The 27,588-nt window shown below is 37.1% G+C and overlaps 1 protein-coding gene across 1 annotated transcript in view; it reads left to right on the top strand.

The window, feature by feature from the left end:
- The window catches only part of KDM7A (lysine demethylase 7A), a 67,724-nt gene that overhangs the window by 25,730 nt on the left and 14,406 nt on the right, over positions 1-27,588 (top strand). Inside the window, exons 2-11 of the mRNA XM_033098802.1 lie at positions 5,407-5,492; positions 9,787-9,904; positions 12,104-12,264; positions 14,176-14,317; positions 14,634-14,820; positions 15,991-16,153; positions 19,430-19,517; positions 20,768-20,874; positions 23,965-24,056; positions 25,147-25,236. Of these exons, the coding sequence (XP_032954693.1) occupies positions 5,407-5,492; positions 9,787-9,904; positions 12,104-12,264; positions 14,176-14,317; positions 14,634-14,820; positions 15,991-16,153; positions 19,430-19,517; positions 20,768-20,874; positions 23,965-24,056; positions 25,147-25,236 (1,234 nt within the window). The remainder of the gene's footprint in view (positions 1-5,406; positions 5,493-9,786; positions 9,905-12,103; positions 12,265-14,175; positions 14,318-14,633; positions 14,821-15,990; positions 16,154-19,429; positions 19,518-20,767; positions 20,875-23,964; positions 24,057-25,146; positions 25,237-27,588) is intronic.

The following is a 27,588-nucleotide window of genomic DNA, read 5'->3' on the forward strand; positions in this document are numbered from 1 at the left end:
TTCTGTTCTCATCAAGTGTCAAAAAAATGCCAGCTAAGCAACAATTTCAGAAGATAAAAACAATAGAAAGTGCTAAAGTTGTCACGGTCCCACTCACCAAATGGCATTGCGGCTGTTCTTCTATAGATGGAAGCTATTCAGCAAAGGTCAGATTGGCACCCCTGTAGGAAAGCACTGCCCCCTACACACACACACACACACACACACACACACACACACACACACAGGTCTAATAAACATTGAACATTTTGCTGTTAGGAAAAAGGGCGATTTGTATATGAAAGAAAGTTTCATAAGAGAAACAAATGGAGTAAAAGAGACTAAAGAAAGATTGAAAATGATTTTTACAAAATTTGCTTTCAGAATTCTGCATTTTTATGCCCTACTTCATTTGCTCTTCTGTTAAAGCTCTAGTGATTGTAAAATTCTTTTAATGGAGGTTGAAGGGTGGGAGGAGTTTCCGACCCTCTGAGAGAGAAAACAAAATGTATGTAGTAGTTCCTTTTAGTGCCCTTCAAAGATCTGAAATAACCTTGGTGTAGGAACATTTAATTTTTATGTTTAATTTGATTTTTTAATTGTATTTTATATGATTAAAGAATTTTTTTCAGATTTACTAATGTATCAAATTTACTGTTTTTACTAATTTACCAAGTTTACTATTAAGATCTGCAATTTTTTAATAAATGTAAGCTGTAAATGTTTTGCCAGTTGGTTAGAATTAGTCAAAACTTGAAGATAGCTCTGACATTGTAATAGAAGAGAGTATGTAGGGTGAGTGTGGGGGTGAAGAGTTTAGAAGCTGGAGAGAGGAGCCATGGATCTCTGAGGATTATTAGCTAAGTTTCGCCCACAGGGTCCGTAATTAATTGGAACGTCCCTATCTTTTCTTTCTTTCCAAAGCCTTGGGCGAGTCATCCTTAATCATGTATCTTCAGTATTCCTGGGTAAGTTTACGATATGTGCTGGGTTAGGTTTTCCAGGAGACATCTAACAATTTTTTCTCACTTAATTCTTTTGATGTAGCCATCTCTTTTTAAGAATAAGGAATGTGGCCATAGTCAAGGTATGACAAGACAAACCATGGGTTATTAGAAGTGTCAAGTTGGCTTCTGTGGCCTTGAGTTTCTGTTCCGGTCAGAGTGTAGCACCTCCTACTGATAGCTAATGAACCTCACTTTCAGGATCAGGGAAGTTTGGTTTTGAGCTCTGTTTCATGGAATGTAGAGATACCTCTCACATCTTCTCACTTATCTCCAGTGAAGTTCTTCTTTATTCCATGTTAGCCACCTACTGTTATTTACACTTGTACCTTATCACTGTTATAGACTCTACTTCCCCAGAAATTTCAGATTCTGAACATGCTGCCCTTTGGGCATAATCTTCGCTCCTTGCACATCACTTGCTCAAGGCCTCCCTCTGTTTCAGGGCGAGGAACACAGTGAGACCCCTCAGACCACCTCACCATCTCCTCACTACCTTCTTCTGTCTTCAGGCCCCTTTTGTCCAGCTTAGATTTCACGGTTTGTCATTATACTAACTCCCTTGTAAATACCCTCAACTCCTTTTCTAGCCCTTCCCTACAAAACCCCAACTGTGAATGGACCCAGCTTCTTCATCTGGGCGTGCACCACATGGTTGACCATTGCTGAAAACAAAACAAAACAAAATACAGGCAGAAAAACAATCACACAACTGTGCAGAAATCGTTTCACTTAGAACTCATTGTCACAGACCTCAGGTGAACTCTCAACACTGCCTTAGCGATACTGTTGTGTTTCTTGGTCTTTCCTTTCATCAGATCAACTATTTTATAGTTTCTTTCTTCACACCATTCTGCCACTTTTGAAACTCAGCTGATTATCTCACACCACAGTAAGCTGAGAAAACAGAAGCCTTGGGACTGCAGTGTGATGTCCAGTTTAGCTGGTTTTTTCTCCTTTTGTCCCTTCTGCTTTGGTGTAGGATTTAAGAAACCATTTTCTGATTCAAGAACATGAAGATTGCTCCTATACTTTATTTGAGGAGGTTTATAGTTTCGCCCTTACATTTAGGTATATATGATCCATTTGAGTTAATTTTTTTTTAATCTCTGTGTTTTTTTGTTGTTGTTTTAAAGTTTTTTTGGAATTAAAAAAAAAAAATTATTGGGGAATATTGGGGAACAGTGTTTCTCCAGGGCCCATCAGCTGCAAGTCATTGTCCTTCAGTCTGGTTGTGGAGGGTGCAGCTCAGCTCCAAGTCCAGTTGCCGTTTTCAATCTTTAGTTGCAGGGGGCGCAGCCTACCATCTCATGTGGGAGTTGAACTGGCGACCTTGTTGAGAGCTCGTGCTCTAACCAACTGAGCCATGAGGCCACCCTGTGGACGCTCAGCTGCAGCTCCTTGTCTTCAATCTAGTCGTGGAGGGCACAGCTCACTGGCCCATGTGGGAATCGAACCAGCAGCCCTGTTAGAGCTCGCGCTGTAACCAACTGAGCCATCTGGCTGCCCCATTTTGAGTTAATTTTTGTATATAGTGTGTGGCGGGAGTCCAGTTGCATTCTTTTGCATGTGTGTTTGTCTCAGTGTCATTTCTTGAAAAGATTGTTCCTTTCCCCATTGGATGGTCTTGGCACCTTTGTTGAAAATCATTTGATCCTAAATGTAAGAGTTTATTTTTTGACTCTCAATTCTATTCCGTTGATCAGAATGTTTCTCCTTTTTGTCTTGATTACTGTACCATACTGTCTTGGTTACTGTGCCTTTGTAAGTTAGTTTTAAAATCAAGAAGTGTGAATCCTCTATCCAATGATTCTTACTTTGGGTTACGTATCTTATAAAAAACTATGGCCCCAGGACATTGTACCGAAATATATAGAAATTTTTTGTTTTATTGGTTTGGAAATTAATAGTCTTTGAGTTAAAAAAAAAAAAAACTTTTTAAATGATTATTTAAAGCTCTACATTCCTGTCTACAAGTTTGGTTATGGCCCAGTGTATAATCACTTGTCCATGTGTGCTTGAAAAGAATGTGTAATCTATAGGTGTAATATTCTATAAATGTCCCTTAGGCCATGTTTCTTAATCCTGTAGTTCAAATCTTGTATATTTCATAGATTTTTTTGTTTTGCCTGCTTATTCTATCAGATACTGAGAGAGCTGTCAAAATATCCCCTTACAGTCAGTTGTTCCTGTTACATTCTCCCAATGGTGAAATTTTTTATCAATATGAACATATTTATCATATTTTTTGCTTTAGAGTCTGTGTTGCTTGATATTAATATAGATGTACTTTCTTTTGATTACTATTTTCATGGTATGTATTTGCCCATCTCTTTACTTTCAGTCTTTCTGTATCCTTGTTTTATGTGTCTCTCTTATAACCAGTGAATTATATTGTTTAAGCCCAGCTGGATAATTTGTCTTTTAACTGGAGTTTTTAGTTGTCTCCCCAGAAATTATAATAGGCATCCTCAACTTATTATATTATTGAAGTCTAATGTCTAATGTTAATCATTACCTTCCCTCTCCTTGCAGTGTAAGTACCTTAGGACCCTGGAACTCCTTTGTTCCCTCCTGACTCAAATGCTGCGGTTGTCATGTGTTTTAGTTCTTTATATGTTTTTAAATCTCACATGGCATTATTTTGTTTTATGTAGTCAGTGTTTATATGAATTTACCCACATATGTATTACTTTTCTTAGCTTTTGATTTTTTTAATTTCATCCCAGACCTCTTTGTGGCTATTTTCCTTTGCAAGAAGTACATCGTTTGGTATTTCCTTTACTGTGGGTTAGCTGGAGGTGAACTCTGTTTTTGGTTGTCTACAAATACTTTTCCCCTCTTTCTTGAAACATTTTAACTGAATATTGAACTCGAGATTAGCAGATATTTTCTTTAAGCACATTTAAGATAGTCTAATGTGTTCCATCTACCATTATTGCTTTGAGAAGGTACTCATCTTTGTAAGTAATTGGTGTTTTCTTGTACCTTTGAAATTTTCTGGCTTTTGTTTTCTGCAGAGAGACTTAGACTTACTTTTATTTGTCTTGCTTGGGAATTGTTGAGTTTCTTGAATCTGGATCAGGGTCTTTCATTATTTCTGGAATTTCTTAGCTGTTATCTCCTCATTATATTGCTTCTGCCCTTATTCTTTCTTCACCTTCTGAGGTGAAGATTAAATGTTATACTTTCTCATTTTATCCTTTATGGTTCTTACCGTCTTTATTTGTATTTCCCATCATCTAATTTCTCTCTGCTACATTCTAGATATTGTGACCATCTCATCCAGTTCACTAATTTTCTCTTCCATTGTTACACCTGTCAATTGAGTTATTGTCATAGTCTTTTGTCCTCCTTTCTCAACTCTGTGTTAGTTCTGCTTTGGTTCTTTTTCACATACAAGTTGTGGTTGTGTTTTCGTTTTATACTTTTTTGGGGGTACAAACACTTAAAAAATTTTACCCCTTGCTACTTGGGATGTAGCATAGCTGCTGGGTCATTCTTTAATAAATTACTCCTGTCTTCAAGATGTCACTAATGTAGTTTTTTTCGGTTCCTAGTTGGTTCCCTTCAACATTTTTACTTAAGTGCCACTGCCATATAGATGGAGTGTTCTAAGCACAGTGCCTCAAACTAATTGAACTGATTAATCAGGGCTATCAGACCTAATGTAGAACTGTTAGGACTCAGTGCTCTTGCCATGTCAGTGGTGTTACCCAAACTTACTAACCACCTTTAGCTGATAACAGCCATATTTTAAAGTTAGTTCGTGTCTTAGTTGGCTTGGGCTGCCATAACAAAATGCCGTGAGACTAGGAGTCCTAAACAACAGAAATATTTTTTTCTCACAGTCTGGATGCTGGTTGTCCCACATCCAGGTCCACCAGGGTTGGTTTCTGGGGAGGGCTCTCTTCCTGGCTTACAGATGGTTACCTTCTTGCTTTGTACGCATATGGCCTTTCCTTAGTGTGTGCATGCAGACAGAGAGAGCAAGCGAGCTCTTTGGTGTCTCTTCTTATAAGGACACTAATCCTGTGGGACCAAGGCCCCACTCTATGACCTCATTTAACCTAACTCCTTCCTTAGAGGTCCTGTCTACAAATACGGCCACACTGGGGGTTACAGCTTCAGCATGTGAATTTTGGGGTACACAAATATTGAGTCCATAATAGGTGGCATTTATATAATGGTTGAGGGTCTTATGGCTTATAATTGAGTTACTTTCAATATTTCTACTACTGCTAATAGTGAATCACTTCCCGTGTTTTGGGTGTATACTTCCCCACAATTACTAGCAAGTGTGAGGGAAAATATTTGTTAGTGAGATCCTTATACATTTCTCAGCTAAATTCCAACCCATGTATTATAGTTCGGTAAAGATTTTCAGCTTACTTCCATGTTGCCTTTCTTTCCCTGATCTCAGCTGTGTGGGCGTGGAAGAGCATCACGCTGTCGACATTGACCTGTATCACTGTCCCAACTGTGCACTTCTCCATGGTTCCTCTTTGAGTAAGTACCAGATGCGCAAGTCAAAATTCAAGTTTAGAACTTAACATGTACATGATAATACTTTAAATGATACTCTGAGTAGTTATATTACACCCACCAAGGACTATAGGGAAGATTTTTCTGAAGGTATCGAGAATGCAGTTTTTGTCTGACTTATTAAGTAACTTATTAAATAAGTCAAAATATTAAGGGAAACAAATACTATCATTCTTAATTGCTAGTGCAAAGCCCCCAAACTCAGGTACGTATTTTCAAAGCTTTCAGTTTGGGAAGTATGGTAAATTTTTTTATGATTTTGGAAACTGATTTCAATTGTTCTTATCTCTATAAATAATATTTTAAATGATCTTTCAGTAGTATTTTGGGACAGTGTACAGAGTAAGACTACTTGCATGCACACACATGCATTATATTTTCAGGAGAAACTTAGGGCATCGATATGCTAAAATATTACTTCCGTTTTCCGAATTTGATCATCATGTTGAGTATGGCCTGGAGTCCTGCCAGCCATCCTCTCTGCTTGAAACCTGTCCGCCATTGTCCCCATCCCGAGGGAGACAAAGGCCAGACCAAGTCTCTGCCAATACTCTTCTTTCCTGAGCCGGCAACACAGGCAGGGAAGCTCCCATCCTCCGGGGAGAACCAGCATCACATAGAAAATGATATCTATTGTTAGCCTTTCACAAGTGCCTCAGAAAAATCGATTGAAATAATTATTGTTGTACAAATGTGAAAGGAAAGATTTTAAAGGCTTTGGATTATAACTACTGTTTTTCCTTTAAAATGTAGACTGCAAACTAGAGTTTTTGTGTCCATTAAACTAAAGGGAGAAACTGTAGACTTAGTCATTTTAGAACTGGAAGGAACCTTTTCCCGAATATGCCTTGATAACAAGGCGTAGTCAGATGAAGGTAATAACCTATACAACTTCTTTATTTTGATTGTAGCCTTTTTGCTAGTACTTTTGTTTTTAAACAGAAATTTTGTTTTGAGGTTATGGGCAAGTAATTTTTAAAAAGAGACTACTAGGAACTGACTGCTCATATGTTTTGTTAGAAATGTTAAAATTTACCACATTTCTTTGTAAGGGATTTATAAATTTAAGCTATATGAATGCATTAAAGTATTTCCTTGTAAAATACAGAATACCTATTTTTTTGTTACTACACAGTACAAAATTTGAGGTCAGCAGGTTGGTTAGAATTGTTACATGTGTATTTGGCTAATTTCTTGTCATAAATGTTTTTAAAGGTTTTTATTTTGTGTGGCGCTGAAGTATGTAGATGTAACCTGAAATAATTATTGACTGAGTATAATTCTTGGAGGAAGTGAATAATACTAGGTTGTTAATCTAAAGAAGAAAAACAGAACTAAAATTGATAATAGGTTTAGTTCAGAATTTAAGTATATAATCCCAAAGTGAAATAATTTAAATTTCGTTCAGTGAAAGATTAAGTGGGTTACTACAAGGCAGAATAGTGTTTAAGATATTACTACATGTGATGCACTCTATTTAATTTTTTTAAAAAGCTTGTCCTGCTCACTAAATTGATTTCACAATCCATACTGGATCATGACCTGTACTTGGAATAACAATGCTTCAGAGACTAGTATTAGCTGGCCCTCCGTGTGCTGCTTGTCCTTGAATAACATAAGACCAGGCATTGCCTCTCTTCTGGGCAGAAGTCCAACGTTAAGTACCCATAGGGAAAAATGCCCAAGAGCCAGTAATCTCTTTATCATGATTTAAGGCTCACCTTCCCCACACCTTACCCTCCACCCCCAACTTGGGTAATCCCTTTGGCCCCTTTCCCTCTGCTCTTAAGCCTTTCTTGCTTGCCACCCAGGGATTCCTGTTCCTTTCAGAGTTCCCCAGGAATCCTTATAATAGATACCATTTGGATGGTATAATACCCACTTAATAGGGTGAATTTAGAGTTTACCCTTTTAATGGGAATTAAGAACTCTGTTTGAGGGCAGGTATCAAAAAACAACCTAACACTTAAACATACATTCTCAGTGTTTTTCAGGCATGTGTAATCCATTCAAGTTGTTTTCTCATTTTCCTACGGCCACTACTAAAATATTCACTGGCCCCCGTCCTTTAAGAAATTCAGTTAGCTCTTGCCGTGGCTGATTTTATGTGTCAAGTATGTTGGCCCAACGGGACATTTGTAGCCTTCAGTTAACATCCAGCACATTTATAAGCAGTTGGCAGTTTACTGGGTACCCGGCACTATGCTAAGTTAGTACTCTACCTGTGTATCTCCTTTGGTATTTATAACAGCATGATGTGAGAAAAATGATCTAACTAGCTCTTGCATGTAGCTGTTTGGCAGAGCTGGAGTTTGAACCCTTAGTTGTCTAAACCAATCTAATCTAATTAGAATCTAATCTGTTCTCCAAAAATGAACATTAAAACAATGTAATAACATAATTATCATATGCTCTGGTAAGAACGTGAGTTACCTACCACTTTTCTGGAGGCAGTTTTGCAATATATACAAGTATCTTTATAATACTGAGTCTTCTAGCATCTGTAGGAATTTATCCCAAAGAATTAATGAGGGAAACAGATTTTTGTGTATGAATATTAATCACAACTTTGTTCAAATCAAGATTTAGAAAGAATCAAAAAAATAATTATAATATGATGCATCTATATCTTAAAATAATTCTAGGCTGCCTTTAAATTGCTTTTAAATATTTAATAAGGAGAAAATACTCATGATATAATAAGAAAGGTGAGCAGAATAAACATAATGATCCCAGTTGAAAATAAAATGGGGGTGTGTATCTATATATATGTAAGGAAAAAAGCCTGGAATTAAACATTCTTGAATTATAGAGGGGATTTTAAATGAGGGGGGAAAAAACAAAACTGCGCACGCGCGCACGATGCCTTAAAGAAATTTTTCTAGGAAGGTTGCTTTATGATTCTGAGTTTTTCTCATGAGATTTTTTAAAAATGGGATTTTCTCTCTTCCATACTGAGAGTCTGACTCCCATAAATTACTTGGGAATCTTTTTTTAGACTTTTAGATATGAATAAATCTGATTTCCACCCCCATTGATTATTCAGTGTGGCTTCTTACCCACATGAGGATCCAGGATTATTATATTATTACTATCTTTGTAAGGTGAAGGTTTGAAGTAACTAAGACTCATAGAGTTGTGTCCCCCACGCAACATTTTATTATGAAAATATTCAAACATACAGGAAAAGTTAAAAGAAATTTACAGTGAGTACCTTGAAACCCCCGTCTTCTGGCCATTAACTATCCCACTATCTGTCCAATCTGGGTTTTTTGATGCATTCTAAATAAGTTGCAGACATCAGTACATTACCCAGAATCTGGAGGTTTTAGGTTAAGAGTCATTTTCAAACAAACGAACAAGAAAAAGCACTTGAAATCTTACATTAATACCAAACAAAGGATATGTAGCTGGTGCCACCCTGGTAGAAAGAGGAATGAGATCCAGAGTCCCCCCTCAGCCTCTTCTCCCTCTGTCCCTTTATTAAGGGTCCCGCAGTACAGTTGGGAAAACAGCAGTCATTCCCTTCATTTGCACATTGAGGAAGCTGGGCCCAGATGTGTTAAGTGACTTGCCCAAGATGGCAGAGTAAGTTATGGCTGAACTAGGAGTCAAATCCAAGTCTCCTGATTTTGTTGCTGTGACTCTTCAAGGTTGTAGCCTCCTGGAGCTGTGGAATCACAGAATCTTGGTGTTAAAAGTAGCCATAAAGTTATTTATTCTGTGAACCCACTTGTTTTCCTTTAATTATGATGCAGTCACCTGCTCTTCTTTGTGTCAGCATAACCATACTTATTTGGGGAATAAATCTTGACATAAAAGAGAAGGGAACTGAACTATGCTGTTGAAATTGATTTCCAATATGGGATCAAAGGCCCTATCCTGAGAGGATGATTTGGATGGTCCATAAAAATCATATTATGACCTAATGTCCTAGTGAAAAATCAAGATTTTAAATAATTGTGAGATTTTATAGTATGTGTAATGTGGATATTATAAAAAGCTCCAGCTACTAATTTAAATTCCTTGATTTAGTTTTTAAATCATTGTGAAATAAAGAGTAGACTTTTAAAAAAAAACAGTTAATCGCCTGTAATTGCAACATTATATAAAGTAAAATTTACTTCAGCCTAGAAGTGCATTAAAAATGTGTTTTTATTGTACTTAACATTTGTTATTTCCGATTATATAGAATATAATGATTAGAAAGTACGTAGTATCACCAGTTACCAAACTTTTTTTTTCCCTAAAAATCTAGTGAAAAAGAGGAGGAACTGGCACAGGCATGACTACACAGAAATTGATGATGGTTCCAAACCAGTACAAGCTGGAACTAGAACTTTTGTGAAGGAATTACGTTCTCGAGTCTTCCCAAGGTATGGAAACCTGTTCTGACCAAAGAAAATACAAGAATGTTACCTGATAAACTGACATTATGTAAAGTAATGTTTTCTTTTTTCTTTTTTTTTTTTATTTATTGGGGTGACAGTTGTTAGTAAAATTACATAGATTTCAGGTGTACAATTCTGTGTTACATCATCAAGTAATGTTTTCAAATGTCAGGTTGCAACCTATTATTATTTATTATTATTCTCAACTGAGGTTTTACTAAAAAAATGAAATAGAAAATATTGGCTCATTGCAAGTAATAGGACTAAATCAGCATAGTTTCATGGAACTTTTGTTACATGTATGTGTACTGGGTCACTATGTAAAAATATATTTCTTAACTGTGAATGTCAGTCCAAAAAAGTTTGATATACACTAACCTAAGGGAATTGTTCCCAGAACTTTGTTCCTTATGATATGCAGCTATTGCTTTCCTTATACCCCACCTACTCCTATTTTCAAATTATTTTTTTCTTACGAGAGTTGTTTCCGTATCTGTCTCCACCTCAGGTCTACCTGAAGTACCCACACCATTGCTCAGCCTCTCTGGTGGCAGCAGAACTGAGTTTTTGATTTTTTAAAGATCATGGAAAGTATTTGAGTTATCTGTGGCTCAAAGAGAGTCACAAGCATTACACAGCATTTAATCATGCTAATTTAGATCATTCCCTACTCACGGCCTGATGTCTATTTAAAGTGATAATGCTTAATAGGCTTTTACACAAGATCATTTCCAGGCTTGTTAAAGAGGGGAAGCACAATTTAAATTACAATAGCACATGCAGCCTATTATGGAATTATTTCAGCTCCTGTAACTATAAAATCCTTGCTATCTCTTCAGTCTTTAGGATTCCTGTCTAACTCCCTCCGCCTTAACCCTTAAACAGAAACATAAAAGTGTAAGTAGCTACTGCTGGCTCCCTCAGGTCTGCGAGAGAAAGAACAAACACATTGTTAACACAGTGGTTTCACATGATTTTTGTGATATTAAAGGTCCTAGTCTCAAATATTCTCCTTTATCAGTTTCAAAGTCATTAGAAAAATGTGTTTGTTTTCCTTGATTGGTTTGGAGCCTAGGGCCAGTGTTTTCAGCCTGGGGTCTATGTGCTGGCTTCAGAGAGGCTCATGAGTCCTCTGAAACTATATTAACAATTTAGCGTCAATGTGGGAATGTGCATTTTTCAGGGAGAAGAGCCATGGCTTTCATTTTTTTCAAGTAGGTTTGCGATCCAAAAGAGTAGTGTTAAAAATCCTGGCCTAGCAATTCCTATGGCTTCTCTGCCCAAGTAGCCACGATGGTCAAAGATGTCCAGACTCTAATTACCATTAAAGATCTTTGGTTGTATTTTGTTTAACTCCACAGACTTTCACATCATTAAAACCATAGTAGGGTGACAATAATTAACTAATTTACACATACTTGATGTGATGAACAGAGAAGTGTATAAAATAAAGTGAAAACGTTATCTTCCTCCTCCCCTATTTTGAGACTTTAGTGTAAGTCTTTTGAGACCCTTTTCAACATAATAACATTTAAAGCATAGATCTATGGGTGTACATATTCATCTAAGTTTTTAAAATAAAAGGTGTTATATTATGCATATGTGGTGCAGCTTGATTTTACTCTATATCATAGATACCTTTCCACATGTATACAAAAATTTACCTCACTCCTTAACTGCTGTGTAGTATGCAATAGTGTATATGTACGGCATAATTTACTTAACCATCACTCTATGTTTGTTTAGTTTGTCTCCAATTTTTTTCCTTTACAAGCATTGAGTGGCTTCTGATCTTGTTACTTCTCTTAACTCCTACCACTCATTACAACTAATTGTAAACATCCTGTTATTCTGTTATCGCTTCTAGTGTAGTTTACCTGAATATTTACATACTGAAATATATATTTTGCTATGAACTAATTTGTTTTTTTCTCTTGTTATAGTTAAGGCATTTTATATAATATATAATATTCAATTATATGTATTGAAGTAATTACCTATCAATTTTACTTTTGGATAGTAAAACGGGCTTTATAAAAAATTCGTTATAAGAAAGAGAATTAGGTATGACTGATTGAGAACCACTGATTTAGATAATAACCTTGTATAGAATTAACCCACTACCAGAGGGTTAAAACTGCACTTACCAACAAAGATGATATTTTACTCTTATGTTTTCTTTAGTGCCGATGAAATCATTATAAAGATGCATGGCAGCCAGCTGACACAAAGATATCTGGAGAAACATGGATTTGAAGTCCCTATTATGGTCTCCAAATTAGATGATCTAGGACTCAGGCTCCCTGCACCTAGTTTTTCTGTTGTGGATGTGGAACGTTATGTAGGTACGAACTTGATTCCATTAAGTACTTGGGAAAACACGGTAAAAGCAAAAAAGATACTGTCCTAACAGTATTAAGAGTATTAAGAGTTGAATGAAAAGGTGTTAATTTAGTTCGGTTCCCTGGGTCACAAAAAGTGAAAATCAGTGTCACCTATGTTGAAAACTGTTTGTTCTCAGCAAACCTACAATTACAGAAAAACAAAACGAAACATTTTGCCTATTCTTATTTTCTCGTCCTCATTCTGCTGCTTTTTTTGTTGCCATCGCACTTTCTTGCTAGAGTTTCTTGAAAAACTATTACTGAGGGGCAGCTACAGATACTGGGAAGACGCCATTGGGAAATTGGATCGGTTCTAGGCCTCTGTAGCATTCAGGTGCAGGATTCCTGGATCCTGCTTTAATGGCCTCCTGTTCCTTGGAGAAAAGCCGTGAAAAAAAGGAGATATTTTCATATCTGTGTTTATATTAATGATTTGGTGACATTGCCATTTAATGATGTCTGAATTACGTTGTTGAGGTCCAGAAAGGCATAAGAAACAAGGGGGAAATCCTTCATCTATTTCAATATTATTGACATTTTCAGTCATTTAATTCATTCTCATCATGGTATTTACATAAGGTTGGTGCAAAAGTAATTGTGTTTTAAAAGGTTAAAAATAATTTGCAAAAACCGCAACTACTTTTGTACCAACCTAATAGATAAAGCTGACTACATGTAGATCTCATTCCTTGTCAGCAGTAGACAGATTATTTGAGGATTAGATCTCAAATTTACCTTGACTCAAAACTGTACATCTACTACAATATGTTATCTCCTGTGCATGAAATATCTGAGAACTTGCTCCTTTATTGAGCCATTGGGTAACAGTTCTCATTGATAACTGCTTCACTGAGGAAATCCAATTAAATGTCATGACTTCACATTCAGCTAATTTTGAATATTTGATAAACTAAGGGGTGAGGCTAAGGCTTAACCTAAACTTGTTGGCCTAGACAGCACTATAAAATAAATGGCAAATGTTATATAAGTATAGGAAAAAATGATCAAACTCCTTGACAGCTAACTTTTAGTACTGCAAAGCCCTTTAGTTAAAAGAATTGTCTTGACTCCTAAGTGTAAAATAAAGTCTACTAGGCAATACTTCCTTAACTTTTATTAAGTTACATAAAAGTAAGAAAATGGCATTTATTTGTTTCCTGTTTCAGGTTGGTTAAATGTTGCTGTATTTTGAATTCTACCTTATCCTATAGGACATTGTAAAACCGATTATGCTTCCTGGGGTGATGGTGCAATGGTGTGTAAGCGACACCTCAGACGGTTTTGTAGGAAAATTACAAATTAATCCCAGTTCAGAACTCATTCCACAGACACTAACATGAACTGATTTTTGCTTCCTAACCACTAATTTTTTTTCTTGACGCAGAATATTAGAAGAGAAGACACTACCAGGCAAGCAAACATTGTTTGCCCTGGTTAACTTGTTCCCCAATGACTGACTGTTTTCACAATGGTAGGATCTTAGGTGTTATAGAAGTGAAAGGGAAAAATCAGTCCCCTGGTATTATGCATGAGGAAATGGAAACCCAGAGCATACAGCAGTTTCCACATTCCAATCCTAATGCATTTTGTCATGAGCTGCACCCAAGAAATCATTGGTATGTAGAAAGCTTTGTAAACTAAGTTTTTATGCTCAGTGTTAATTATGCAGCTCTGTTTTAATTGCGTTATTTTTTCCTTCAAAAACCATCCCTTTTTTCAAAAGTTCCAGTTGGACTTAAAAATTAAGGCTACAGGGAGACTCGTTGTGTAGGCTGTGTAGTTTTTATAGTAAATACGATCTTTAAAATATTTTAGGGCATCTGTTCATGTAACTCTTAAACCCAATAATAAGACTATAATTTTTCTCTGCAGGTGGTGACAAAGTGATAGATGTCATTGATGTGGCAAGGCAGGCAGACAGCAAAATGACACTTCACAATTATGTTAAATACTTCATGAATCCTAACAGACCAAAAGTGTTAAATGTGATCAGCCTTGAATTTTCAGATACAAAGTGAGTAGTCCTGGACATTTTGGTTTAGCCTTCTGAGTGTTAGCTAAATGTAGTTAAATGATAAATTTATTTTACTAAGAAACATAATTGTGACTTCTAAAGTAGTACGGTGATAGCTACGTTGTAAGTTTTGCTTTGGATGCTCAGAGACTGTTTAGAAATACCACGCATTTTAAACTTTTAAATTATTGTTAACCTTGAGTTCCAGTTAATTTCTTAGTTTGGGTTGAAATGGGAGGTGCAATTTTAAGAAGTTTTAATTTGCTTGACGTGGGCGTATGTGTGTGTGTGTGTGTGTGTGTTTGTTTTCTTAAAGGATGTCTGAATTGGTGGAGGTCCCTGACATAGCCAGAAAACTTTCCTGGGTGGAAAATTATTGGCCAGATGACTCAGTCTTTCCCAAGCCATTTGTTCAGAAATACTGCTTAATGGGAGTTCAAGACAGCTACACAGATTTCCACATTGACTTTGGTGGAACTTCAGTTTGGTACCATGTCCTCTGGGTAAGATTGGGGTATTTCTTTGGTCTCTTATTGACAAAAACATAACAGTCCTATTTTTCCATGGGTGCATTCATTTGCTGTAAATGACATTTGTAAAGAGGGAAGTTTTTGTACTATTTAAGTAGGATCCATTACCTTTAAGCATTATAATTTTTTTTTAATCCCAAGTAATAGAGGAGCCATGAGTTCTAAGTTTATATTTAGATTCCTTTTTTGCCCCCATTTTATCAGTTGGCCTCTTTGAGTCTTTTGTCTCTTTTTGTTTCCTCTTTCCCTTAGCCAAATATCACTTAATCACTGAATCAAATACTTGAGGAACAAAATTACAGTAATAATAATTGCCTCTGACTTTAAGGTTAGTCTAGGACAGCAAGTTGGATAAGTCAGGAATGCCCATAAAGATACCAGTTCTTCTTGGCAGCTTATATTCACCTTGCTTTATCTGTGGTATTCAATGCCACATGTGGCTAAATTTAACTAATGACAATTAAATATAATTTGAATTTCAGTTCCTCATTTATACGAGCCACATTTCAAGTGCTCAGTAGCCAGCTATGGCTTACGACTGCTGTGTTGGATAGCACACATATAACCCGTTTCCATCATCATAGGACATTCTGGTGGACAGTGCAGATCTAGAACCAAATCTTCGTCTTATATTAAATGTCTATGCATCAGCAGTGCTCTGTCTGGACTATATATGATGCTATGTCCTTAAGTGCCTGTTCCTTTTCCCCATGAGAAAGCAAAGGGTTCGTTCATTCAAGGAAGTTTATTTGCAGATCTTTAAAAATAATCACTATATTATAGATCTTAGTAGAAAGGAAGTTTGCAGAGATGACTTTCTCTAACCTGGGGCCTACTAACATTTATTTACTTCTATACCTTGAAAATGAGATCAGTAGGATGTTTATAATTTTTGTTTTAAACCCCCTTTCCTGTAACTATTTCTCCAATGCTCCTTTATTGACTCCTTGTCATATTTGGGAGGGGGAGCTTTAGTTCCTATGAAGATGCTTATTACGAGCTCCTGATCAGGTCTGAGAAATGTCTTGTTGAGCCTAAAAAAATCTGATAATTACTTAATTTAGATCATTGGGAAATTGCATCAATGTAGGCCATCCTAAGAATGGCTTTTCCTTTTCAAAAACTGTGATTACTTTCTTTTAGGGTGAGAAGATTTTTTATTTGATAAAGCCAACAGATGAAAATTTGGCACTCTATGAATCTTGGAGTTCATCTGTGACCCAGAGTGAGGTGTTCTTTGGCGATAAGGTGGATAAATGCTACAAGTGTGTGGTAAAGCAGGGACATACCTTATTTGTTCCTACAGGTAAGGTTTTAACCTCACCCCCGCGCCCCATAGTTGATGCTCAGTCACATGGAGTCAGCTTTGGATTAGCACCTCGGGCTTTGACATGTTTGGAAAGTAGCTTTGCACAGCCTCAGAGGTAATTCTGATGTTGGACTTTTCACTTCTTTGTCCCTTAGAGGGCTTCTCTTGTAGTTAAGACTTGTTTTGGCATGGTATTTTATGTCATTTGCCTTCTTTTTAATTTTCATTCAGATAAAGTTCACAGACTATAATATTCTCCTTTTTAAAGTGTACATACAAATCAGTGGTTTTTAGTCGATTAACAAGGTTGTGCAACCTTATCATCTAATTCTAGAACATTTCATTACCTCACAGAGAAGGCCCATACCAACGAGCAGTCACATCTCCATTCCCCCCTCGTTTGAGCTCCTGGCAACCACTAATGTACTTTCAGTCTCTGGATTTGCCTAGTCTGGGCGTTTCATCTGTGTGTGAAATATGCGGCCTGTTGTAGCTCGCTTCTTTTAGTGAGCATGGTGCTTACTGGGCTTATCCACATACATGTATCAGTACTTCATTACCTTTTTATGGCAGAGTAATACTCTGTTGTACACATATACCACATTTGGTTTATCCACTCTCAGTGGATGGACATTTGGGTTATTTCCATCTCTTGACTGTCGTGAATTGTGCTGTTTTTGAACATTTGTGTAAAGTTTGTGTGGAGGTGTTTCATTTCTCTTGGTTATATACCTAGTAGTGCAATTGCAGAGTCATGTGGTTTATTGACATTTAACTTTTTGAGGAACTGCCAAATTGATTTCCAAACGGCTGAACCATTTTACAGTCCTACCAGTAATGTACAGTGTGTTCCGTTTCTCCACATGCCCTCCAGCACCGTAATTGTCGTTTTTTTTTTTTTTTTTTTTTTTTTTGCCATTTTAGTGGGTGTGAAGTAGTGGTGTCTCATTGTGATTTTCATCTGCTTAATGAGTAATGATGCTGAGCATTTTTCTTGTGCTTATTGGTCATTTGAGCATCTCTTTGGAGAAATAGCTACTCAAATCCTTTGCCCATTTTTAAATTGGGTTATTGGTCTTTTTATTGTTGAGTTGTAAGTGTTCTTTATATATTCCGTACACTAGACCCTCATCAGACATACAATTTTCAAATATTTTTCTCCCATTCTGTGGGTTGTCTATTACTTTCTTGATAATGTCCTTTGCACAAAATTTTAAAATTTTGATGACGTTCCCTTCAACTATAACTGGACAGCTCTACATTGCTGTGAAAGGCTGCTGTCCTGGGGCAAGTAGGTATGTCTTGAGGGACCCTAGGAAGGAACTGAGTACAGCCTTAGCTGTAGCCTCAAGTATAGGTATCAGGTGTGTCATTTTGAGAAGTGAAGCAATGCAGGGTATGGGCTCTCCAGGTCAGAGCTTTTGAGAATTGTGTTCTGATTTGGGTGACCTTGTCACAGGATCTGTTACCACAGACCCTGCTTTTTTGCCTTGCCTCTGATGTATATAATAATTAACGAATATGTGTTGAATAAATGGACTAATAAATGCTTGAAACTACCAGAATTTGTGAATCTAGATAAGTATCATTATTTTCATTGTGAATGGGCTAAGCTCTTCCCTTACATCCTCCTCCCAATATAAAGAAGAAAAGATAAGTTATAATAAAATAGCATTTCAAAAAGTGCCTGCTCAGGCACAGCAGCCTTAGAAGACAGAATGAAAGTTCAATGCATAAGCCAGCAAACCCATACAACTGTATGGTTGGCAACTCAAATTCGATAGTGTTTAGAGTAGGTGTAGGTTAATGGTTCCCAAACATCATTGAGCATCAGAGTCACTGAGGGCTTATTAAACACAGATTGCTGGGCGTCATCCATAGATTTGGTGTGGGTCTGAGAGTTTGCATTCTAACGAGTTCCTGACATCTGGAGACTTGGAGAACCACTGCTGTAGGCATTGTGGTTCTTTTCCAAGGTGGTTGGCAACTGATAAACTTCCAAACAAACTAAAGTACAGTTTCCTTCTATTTATAGAGTAGTTGTATTCCTGGAAAGTTATGCCCAAACCATGCAAAAATTACTTCGTTTGCATATATAATGGGGTTATAGCTTCTAGCTCACATAGTTCATGACAGGTTTTTGTACTTAGATGAATGCCCAGCAGAAATTCAAAAGTCCTGAGTAATTGATGCAGGGCAATTTCTTACTATGTGGAACTGTCCTGCATTTTGTACCGCTGGCTCCTGCTCACGAAATGACAATAGTGCTTCCTGGTCATTGTGACAGTCAAAAAAAGCCCCCAAACTTTCCCAAACACCCATTACAGGCAGTATTGCCTCTATTGAGAATCACTGATCTATAGGATTTGTAGCTGACAGACTTCTAATTTGTGATTTCAGGATCAAGCTCATGGCTTTGTGCCTTTGAGCACACAAATGGGCACCACTTGAAAACTCAGTCTTTGAGGAGCATTTTGATATTGTGTCATAGCATGTTGATATTGTCTCACAATGAAGGCTCAAAAAATGAAAAATATAAAGAAAATGGGATCTATTTTAACAGCTAATTTTTATGGGCAAATATATATGTATATAGCATTCATACTTACATAAAGTCCTTATGTTTAGTCTATAGACATTTCTTTCAAAAATTAGGCATCTTCTCTTAGAAATGAATCTCACTTTGAAAACATTTTTATGGGAAAACGACATCATTTTGATTGCCAACATTTATATTTATAGCACCCAAACCCTCCATAATGAAATGTGGGTGATCTACCTTTTCCTCTTTAGAGGCAGGTCTCGGTTTGAGTCCCTCTGATCCTCCTCTGCTTAGTCCCCACGGGTCCTCATTTCTGATACAGGGAAATGAAGTGTTCAGCCAGGCTCAGTGTTCAACTAACGGAAATTTGCTTGCCTCATTCCAGCCAGATTTGACTTGTCTCAGAGTAAAATCTTTAATGCAAAGTTGGGTTGTGTTTTGAAACTAAAACAGCAACAACTACCAAAACTTCACCTCTCCTGAAACAGGATTTTGTCTAATTGGATCAACGCTTTTGTTTCCTCAAACTCAGCACAGAGCCTGGCATATAATAGACCTTCATTAAATATTTGTATGAATGAATATGGGTTTTATAAGACATGAACTTGTCTAGCACTGGAGTATGAAGTAAACTGATGTTGTCATTTTGAGTTTATTTCACAGGTAGATATTACCTTTATTTGGTTTAAATATTGAGAAATCACTGATTTATATACTTTTAACCATTTCAGGGTGGATTCATGCTGTGCTCACTTCTCAGGACTGTATGGCTTTTGGGGGGAACTTTCTGCACAACCTGAACATCGGCATGCAGCTCAGGTTTGTGTCATCAGTATTTAAAGGCTTTCTTGTCCTTTCTTAAATTGGACATTGTTTAAAAGTGTCAAAAAAATACAATTCAGGTCTCGTGGAGATAGGTTCTGAGAAATTACTAGGAATAGGAACTTTTAACAAAAGTATTGTCTTAAAATTTTGTCAGGGGGGACACCTTCATGCATTTCAAATCTAAAGCAAATAATAATAATTTATTCAGTTTGAGACTAAATATATCCCCAAATTTCAAAATTTTATAAAAATGTGTGGGTTCTCCTCTGGCTGTTTTTACAGTGAGGAAAATGAATTAAGTCCAGTCAGACCTAGGGGTGACATACGGTGCTGGGGAAAGGCAGCCCTACGTTAGGATTGCTGTCAAAACACCGACTTGAAGTTTGCTGCGGTAAAGGATTAACAGCTCGTTCGCTTTCTCTATGAGAATTTGACCTTTCGGTAACTGTGCAGGATCCTGGTAGCCTAATGGGAGGAGAACGCTACTAGGCGACATTGCTTATGATAAAAATGATTCTTGATAAGCTGCATCAGGATTGGGAGAACTAGAAGTACCTAGTACGAAGCCGTATATTTGGGCTTTCCTGAATCTGGCGACTCTTATAACTTGGTTTGTCCATGTGGAACCCTGGATGCTATGTGTCTGTGGAGTTATTACAAGAAATACTGGCTCTGTGGGTCATGAAGCTTTAAGCCAGGGCAGCTCTCACGCCTGCCAAGTGGGATTCTTGTTTCTTTGTACCTGAGATGTCCCTGGGGGAAATATGGCTCCTGGCTGGCCTCCCACAGAAGACTAGTACTGTGGCAAGCTGTGGTTCCTGTCTGCTCTCCTTGACGAGTGCCAAGTGTGGTCTTGAGCTCGAATGCTGCGTATATCCTAAAGGAAAGCTGACTGGCTGTTGCAGTGTTGTCCAACACGTGGGGTTGCCTTCTAAGCATATTCTTTTATTTATTATAGTGGAGCCCTTGTAAAATTCCTTCCATTAAGACTAGGATACAAATCCCAAGGCGTGATCTTTTTGAAGGCCAATGTAATTCTTCATTATACTGTCAAAGTTGTTAAAGTCAGACCTGGATCAGATCACTACTCAGTCTTATTCAAATGTGGGGCTAAATAATATACTGTATTTGATTGGTCTTCCATATTGTGGCCTACCTATTTTATTTTCCTTAAGTTGGTTGCCTCCATTTAACTTTGAAATGCTAGTATTAATATTAAATTTCTTCAAATTGTACTTACTCAGGTGTTATGAGATGGAAAAAAGGCTGAAAACACCAGATCTTTTCAAATTCCCTTTCTTTGAAGCCATATGTTGGTTTGTAGCCAAAAACTTGCTGGAAACCCTGAAAGGTAATTAACAATCTGTACATTTTGTTGTATGATTGCTGATGTTTGTAAATTCACTAAAAGCGCTGATAGAAAGAGAGGCCCTTTTTTAGTACGGTTTGGCCTTTGCCATTTTTGTTTTTTAAATGCTTGATTTCCCCTTGCCAAGAACCTCTTTAGCAAATTAGAGTCTAGTCCATAAAGCAACTGTATGAAGAGCTGCATCAGAACAGGTAATGTTTTGAAATGTTCATTTCACCTGGGCCTCTTGTAGCCTGCACACATTGTCAGCAATGTCAAGTGCCTCACTTGTGAAAATGCAGTTTCAGCCCAGAGACCGTTGTGAATTGTGTTCCCAAATATTTGCTTTTAAAAATCAAGGGAATAATCTTCACGTCCTGAGAGGATCAGGTAGCGCTTGTGCCATCATCATTATGACCCATTATGCTGGCTAGCTAGCAGGAGGTACTTATAGCACAAACCAGCTGAAGGTCAGGCTATGAGTCTGTAGTTGAAGAAAAAATGGTTTTTTTTGGGGGGGGAAGAGGAGGGTAGTAATATGCCTTTATTTAAACTTGAAAGCTACCTTCTTTGTGTGGGATTTTCAAATTCTGGTGCTTTATCTTTTGGTTTAATAATCTTTGAGCAGTCATGTTGGAAACTGAATGTACCCTTTTACTTTATCCATTTTTTTTTTTTCACTTTTCATGCACATACGCACATGAGAATATAGTTGTCTTGTTTTTGTGTGGTCCCACTTTTCAAGTCAGTTTGCAAATAGTGCTACTACCGTGTTTCCCCGAACATAAGACCTAGCCAGACAATCAGCTCTAATGCGTCTTTTGGAACCAAAATTAATATAAGACCCGGTATATTTTATATTATGTTATATTATATTACATTTATTATATTATATTTATTATATTATATCATATTATATTATACCCAGTCTTATATTACAGTAAAATAAGACCGGGTCTTATATTAATTTTTGCTCCAAAAGACTCATTAGAGCTGATTGTCCCGCTAGGTCTTATGTTTGGGGAAACACGGTACTATGTTAATTCCTGGAAGAACAGATATAAAAAGATTAAACAGTAAAGTCTATTCTAAACATTTGTTTCTGTTTCCATTGAAAAGTTACCCAAGAAGAAAAGGTAAAATGAAAAGAGACACCACTAACTTACTTAATTCCCAGGACAGCATGCACAGAATTCAATGATAAAATGTCGGTGGTCTCTTTGCTCAAAAAAGGTGGGGGGCGGGGAGGCTCACTCTCTTTGGAAGGAAAGAGTAACAGAACCCCATCCACACCTTACAACTCAGTGTGAACGGTGGTGCAGGTGTCTATACTGGAGGGAGGGTCCCATGGATGAGGAAGAACAGGTGCTTTGTGCATGAGACCATCTCTGCTCCAGAAATGCACCCTTATTCCGACTCCCTGAATTGTTCAGTGTTTCCAGGTATTTTTCTATGGTTACCATGGACCACAGAGTTGCCATATATAGTTTCAAGTAAAAAAATGGAGTTTCAAGTTCATAGTCTTCTGTCCGAGTAGAAGCCTAGAAAAATAGGAACACTTTTAAATCCTTATTAAAATGTTTATAAATATTCTTGTTTTCTGGAAATAATACCCAATTATTGAACCCTCCAGATTAGAGACCTGCAATTCAGTACTCAGGAAATTCAAAGCACTTTTTCCATGTTTTCTCTTCTCAGCAACACACACACACACACACACACACACACACACACACACCCACCCACCCACCCACCCACCCACCCACCCCTGGGGTGATGCTTTTTCCTTCATGTCAAAGAGGGGCTCATCAATCAACTTTCTAGAACAAATTAAGAATTTATCTGAAAGAAAATCTTGCCATTCTTCTTGTAGCCACAAGCAGCAGATTACTTAGTCTTAGAATAACGATTTAGTCTTTGTTTTGGGCAATTGAGAGTTTAGTACTATTGAGGTCTGATCGAAAACATACCTCTGTACATTAAAGAGAGAAAAAAATTACTGTAAAAGGATTATTTGTAGGTCAAGTTTTAAAATGTTTTCATTTCATCAGCCAGATCAGTACAGGATACCTGGCAATACTGTTGTGTCCTTCTGATCCCACTAAGGCTAGAGCCAAATTACTATTACCCCAGTTGCTGTCATCCTAGGCATTCATTCTGGAAACAGGAACGGTGGTCTTGTTACCCCATGTTATGTTGTCTTTTCATCCCTGACCTGTTAACTATCCACTGTGACCTGTGATTTGCCAGCTCTCAGACTGTTGTTACAGGCTTATATGAGAGTTAAATGAGGGTGGGTTATATGAAACTCTTAACTGTGTTTAGTGTCAGTAAGAATAAAACAGTGAACCAATTTTGGGTTTATGTAACTAAATTAGCCACAGGGCAGAAGTGAAATCTTTCACTTTTGCTTCAACTTACCTGAGTTGTAGACCACATCTAACATATTTTATGTGAGTTTTAGATAATCAGTTTGGTTTAAAAATCCAGAGAAGGCATGCGCATGTGTGTATATATTTACCTTTACAATGGTGAAGTGTCATACCCATAGTGGATGTATAGATCGCACACTGCATACACTACACTCTCGTATAGCTTAAAGAATGACAAGACTGGCACTCAGGTCACCTCTGCCCAAGGTGAGCAGAAACGACCTTGCCAGTAATCTGGTCACACCCCTTCTCTTTCCTATTGCACCCTTCTCCTTCTCTTCTAGACGGAACCACTATTCTGACTTGTGTAACAATCCTTTTCTTCTGTTTTGTCACCTGTGTCACAAATTAAAATAATTTAATTTCGTCCATTCTTAGATGTCAGATGAGTAGCTTCCTACTGACATTCTTTTGTGGCCTGTCTCTTACTCATCATTATATTTGTGAGCCTTCTTTTAACTGGAGCATTTAGTACAACTACATTTAATGTAACTCTCTTTTCTTTTTCTTTCTTGCCTTTCTAATCGATTGTTTATTTCATTTCTTTCCTTTCAATTAATTTGGAAGTTATGCGGTTTGATATTGGGTGGTTACTCTAAAGCTAATCCCTTTGTCTTCAGAACAGTTAACGCCTTTCTCTGTTCCTCTTCTATTCCCACAGAACTGCGAGAAGATGGTTTCCAGCCTCAAACTTACCTAGTACAGGGCGTGAAAGCACTGCATACTGCTTTAAAATTATGGATGAAAAAAGAAGTAAGTAGTTGTTTTTGGTGAAATAACTGTTACTTTTTCTATGGCAAGGTCAGGAAAACAGAGTCCTTATGCTGTTGTGGCAGCATTTGTGAGTAGCTGTATTAGGGGGAATGAAAATCATGCTTTAAATACAACTTGCATTTTATTTTACAATATATACAATTGTATTGATTTGTGTTTATATTTATGAGAGTAAAGTACCTCAGTATTTCTCTACGCTGGAAAAGAAAGAAAGTCAAGTATATCTAGGGTATTGACTAAGAAATGAACATGTAGATGTAAAATAATAATAAATAACTTGGAGCTCTCATAGTGTGCTGACCACTGTGCTTAGTCTTTATATCCATAATCTCATGTAATCCTCAAAGCACCTATATGAAGTCTGGGTGCAGTTGTTATCCCCTTTTTACATATGGGGAAGCTGCAATTCAGAGAGTAACTTGCCCAAGGTAACTGGCAGAGCTTGGACTTACACCTGGGTCTCTGTGACTTCAAAGCCTATACCCTTATCCCTCTGCTAGACTTCCGTAAAAACGAAGGAAAAGGAGGTCAAGGTTCAAGCAGGAGCTCTCCGTTTTCACTAAAATGTGGTCTAGTTGTTTGCATTTGAATCCCACCTCCTCCAAGAAGCCATCCCGATCTCCATTTGGAATCAGGGATCTCCGTTTGGAATCAGTACGTCTTTCCATAGCATATGTCTTGTGCCAGGGGGCTAGGATTATTTCAGTGCCTGTGTTCGCCTTTACAGCGCCTTATGTATTGTGAATTAAATGTTAGGCTTCATTAGTTACTTCACTAATTACAGTAGTAGTTAGAATAGTGGACTTTGAGGTATAGAGTACAAGGTTGCTACCCAATAATTCTCTGGGAGACAAGTCTATGCTTAACTCAGTCTAAGAAGATTTTATAAGTTAAGGAGAGTCTCCTTAGAAGGTATCACACCAACTACATGAACTCTGAGACCTGCCTTATTAATATTTAGCTATGTCTTTAAAATCTAGAGAACCTGAAAATTGGTTTAATAAATTAGTTTTTACATATCAAAGTGTAAGTAACTTTGGTTGTGTTTTCTTTGTTAATCCAAATACAGCTTGTATCCGAACATGCCTTTGAAATTCCAGACAATGTTAGACCTGGACATCTTATTAAAGAACTTTCTAAAGTAATTCGAGCAATAGAGGTAAGAGTAGAAACTGTCATCTTAATGCCTGGTACTATCTGCTTTGAGAAGCGAATTGATCTGCCACCACACTACAGACATTTGAGAGCTCTTATGCACTTAAAAAAAATAGAATGAGCTAAGTCTTAGAAACAGTCTCAGGTTTTCAGGCTTCTAAAGCCCTAGAGAGAAATTAGAATATTATATTATAATGAAGTAATAAAGAAACAGTTACCAGGTTACTTCAGGATACTCTAAAAATAAAAACTACAGAAAAAAACAAAATGTTCACATCCAGTTCAGCTATCTGGAGATGAATCCATGTTGAGTAATTAGATAAAGAGAGGAGATGTAGTGAGTCGAGCTAGGTGAAGCTGGGTTGGAAAGGTGGACGTTAGTGGGGTGGGGCCAGGAGATCCACTTGGTTGGAAATATTAAAACAACTTGGTTAGGTACATGCCCTTTGATAAAAGCCCACAAAATCTGAGATGAGGTATTTTAATTTATTAATTAGCAGCTATTCAGAAGAAAGGAAGTCTCAATTAAAGTAATTATTCAGGAATATGGTTCTGTTGGTGTCTAGCTTGAACTGAAAGGAAATTAAGTGGAGAAATGAAGTTGTAATTTAACAGCTTAAATTAGGTCTGTGTTTGGGGAATGGAAAAGGGATACATCTAAGAAATAATAAAATGCTGGGTTTAATATTCTTGAACAGAATAGTTCACGTAATTCTCAATATGTCCAGATATAATAGAAAAATGTTTTGTTTTTTAAAGTAATAGTAATTGCATATAGATTTTTAATTAAGTCACATATAGAATCATAAATATGTATGTTAATGTATAATAAATACATAAATCTCATATGTAACAACCCAACTTAAGAATAAACTCGAGAGGTATGGCTCTATTTGAAAAACTATAAATCTTTACTGAGGGAAGTAAAACAATAGTTGAATAAATGGGGGTGTCACTTCTGAAATACGTCAACCCCAAATTAATACTACAGATTTTAAATGGTGAAATATACCTGGAAGAATATTGGACAAAAATAGCCAACATAGTATTTATTTTTTCATTGAAGGGTAGGGAGTAAATAAGACAGCAAGATGACCAGTAGAAAAATGTGCAAAGAAAACATGTTATTTCACTAAAGAAGAAATAAAAACGGCCAATCCAATAAAAATATGAGAAGTAATCTCAAAATGTGAAAAAGTATTTAAGCACATTTTGCCAAATAATTTATGATTTCATATGATCATTTATCAGATTGGCAAAAATAAAATTCTATATTCGAGCCCTGATGTTAGGAGTATAGATTAGTTTATGCTTTCTGAATATTATATCCCTTGACCTAGCAGTTTCACTTTAATAAGGTAAATATGAAGATTCCAATTAAACTTGGTAGAGTGACCATACTTGCTTACCACTATCACCTCTTGGGACCAAAATGATAGCAAAAGAGTAAAAAAAGACATTCCTGAAAACAAAGAGAATAATAGAGATGAAGATTCTAACAAAGTTTTGGAAACTGGAAAGGAAATGCACAAGTGGTAACTGATTTAGCAGACCAAAGAGCTGACCCCTGTGTGGGCAGTGGGCAAGACCAGGAGCAGGTCTTATTTGTACAGAACCTTCAAAAAGCTCAGGAGTCAGGGACACTGGGACCCTCTGAATATGAGAAGGGAGATGAGACTAAAAACAGGTTTGACTAAAGGTCTATTTCAGACACAAATTGATCTCCAAGTCCCTGCCTTAACACATGCAGAAAACTAGAGCTTTGATTGTTTGAGAGGTTAAATTTGAGACCTCCCAAAGGTTGGGACACCGAGTCCAGCTGAGGGAGATGAGATGGGTGCCATACCGAAAACAAGGGGATTAAGTGACAGTCTACATAGTGAGTGACTCTTCTCCCACTCGACTCCCCAAACGCTGGCAGTCTGGCCTCTACCTCCCCGGCCCAAAAGATGGTCTACTGGTACGGACATCTTGAAACCTTCCCATGGAACAACCCAGACAGATCCCTACAGTGAAACCCACCCCTTGACAAAACTCCACTCACACAGCGTTCCCAATTTGCTTTTTCTTTTTACATGAAGTGAAATGTACAGATCGTAAGAAACAATTTGTGTTTTGACAAATGTATATCCTGCATAGCCAAGATTCCAGTGGAGATATAAATCATTTTTATCACCCCAGAATGTCTTTTCTTGCCCCCTTCTAGTCAGTCTTTGAATACCATAGGCCACCACTGTTCTGACTTCTGTTGCTTCCATCATAGATTAGTTTTGTCTGTTCTTGAATTTCAGATAAAGGCAGTTGTTGAGCATATACTCTTTTGGTGTCTGGCTTCTTTCACTCACATTAAGCTTTT

This window comes from Rhinolophus ferrumequinum, chromosome 26 (assembly GCF_004115265.2).
Source record: "Rhinolophus ferrumequinum isolate MPI-CBG mRhiFer1 chromosome 26, mRhiFer1_v1.p, whole genome shotgun sequence".
NCBI classification, from domain to species: domain Eukaryota; kingdom Metazoa; phylum Chordata; class Mammalia; order Chiroptera; family Rhinolophidae; genus Rhinolophus; species Rhinolophus ferrumequinum.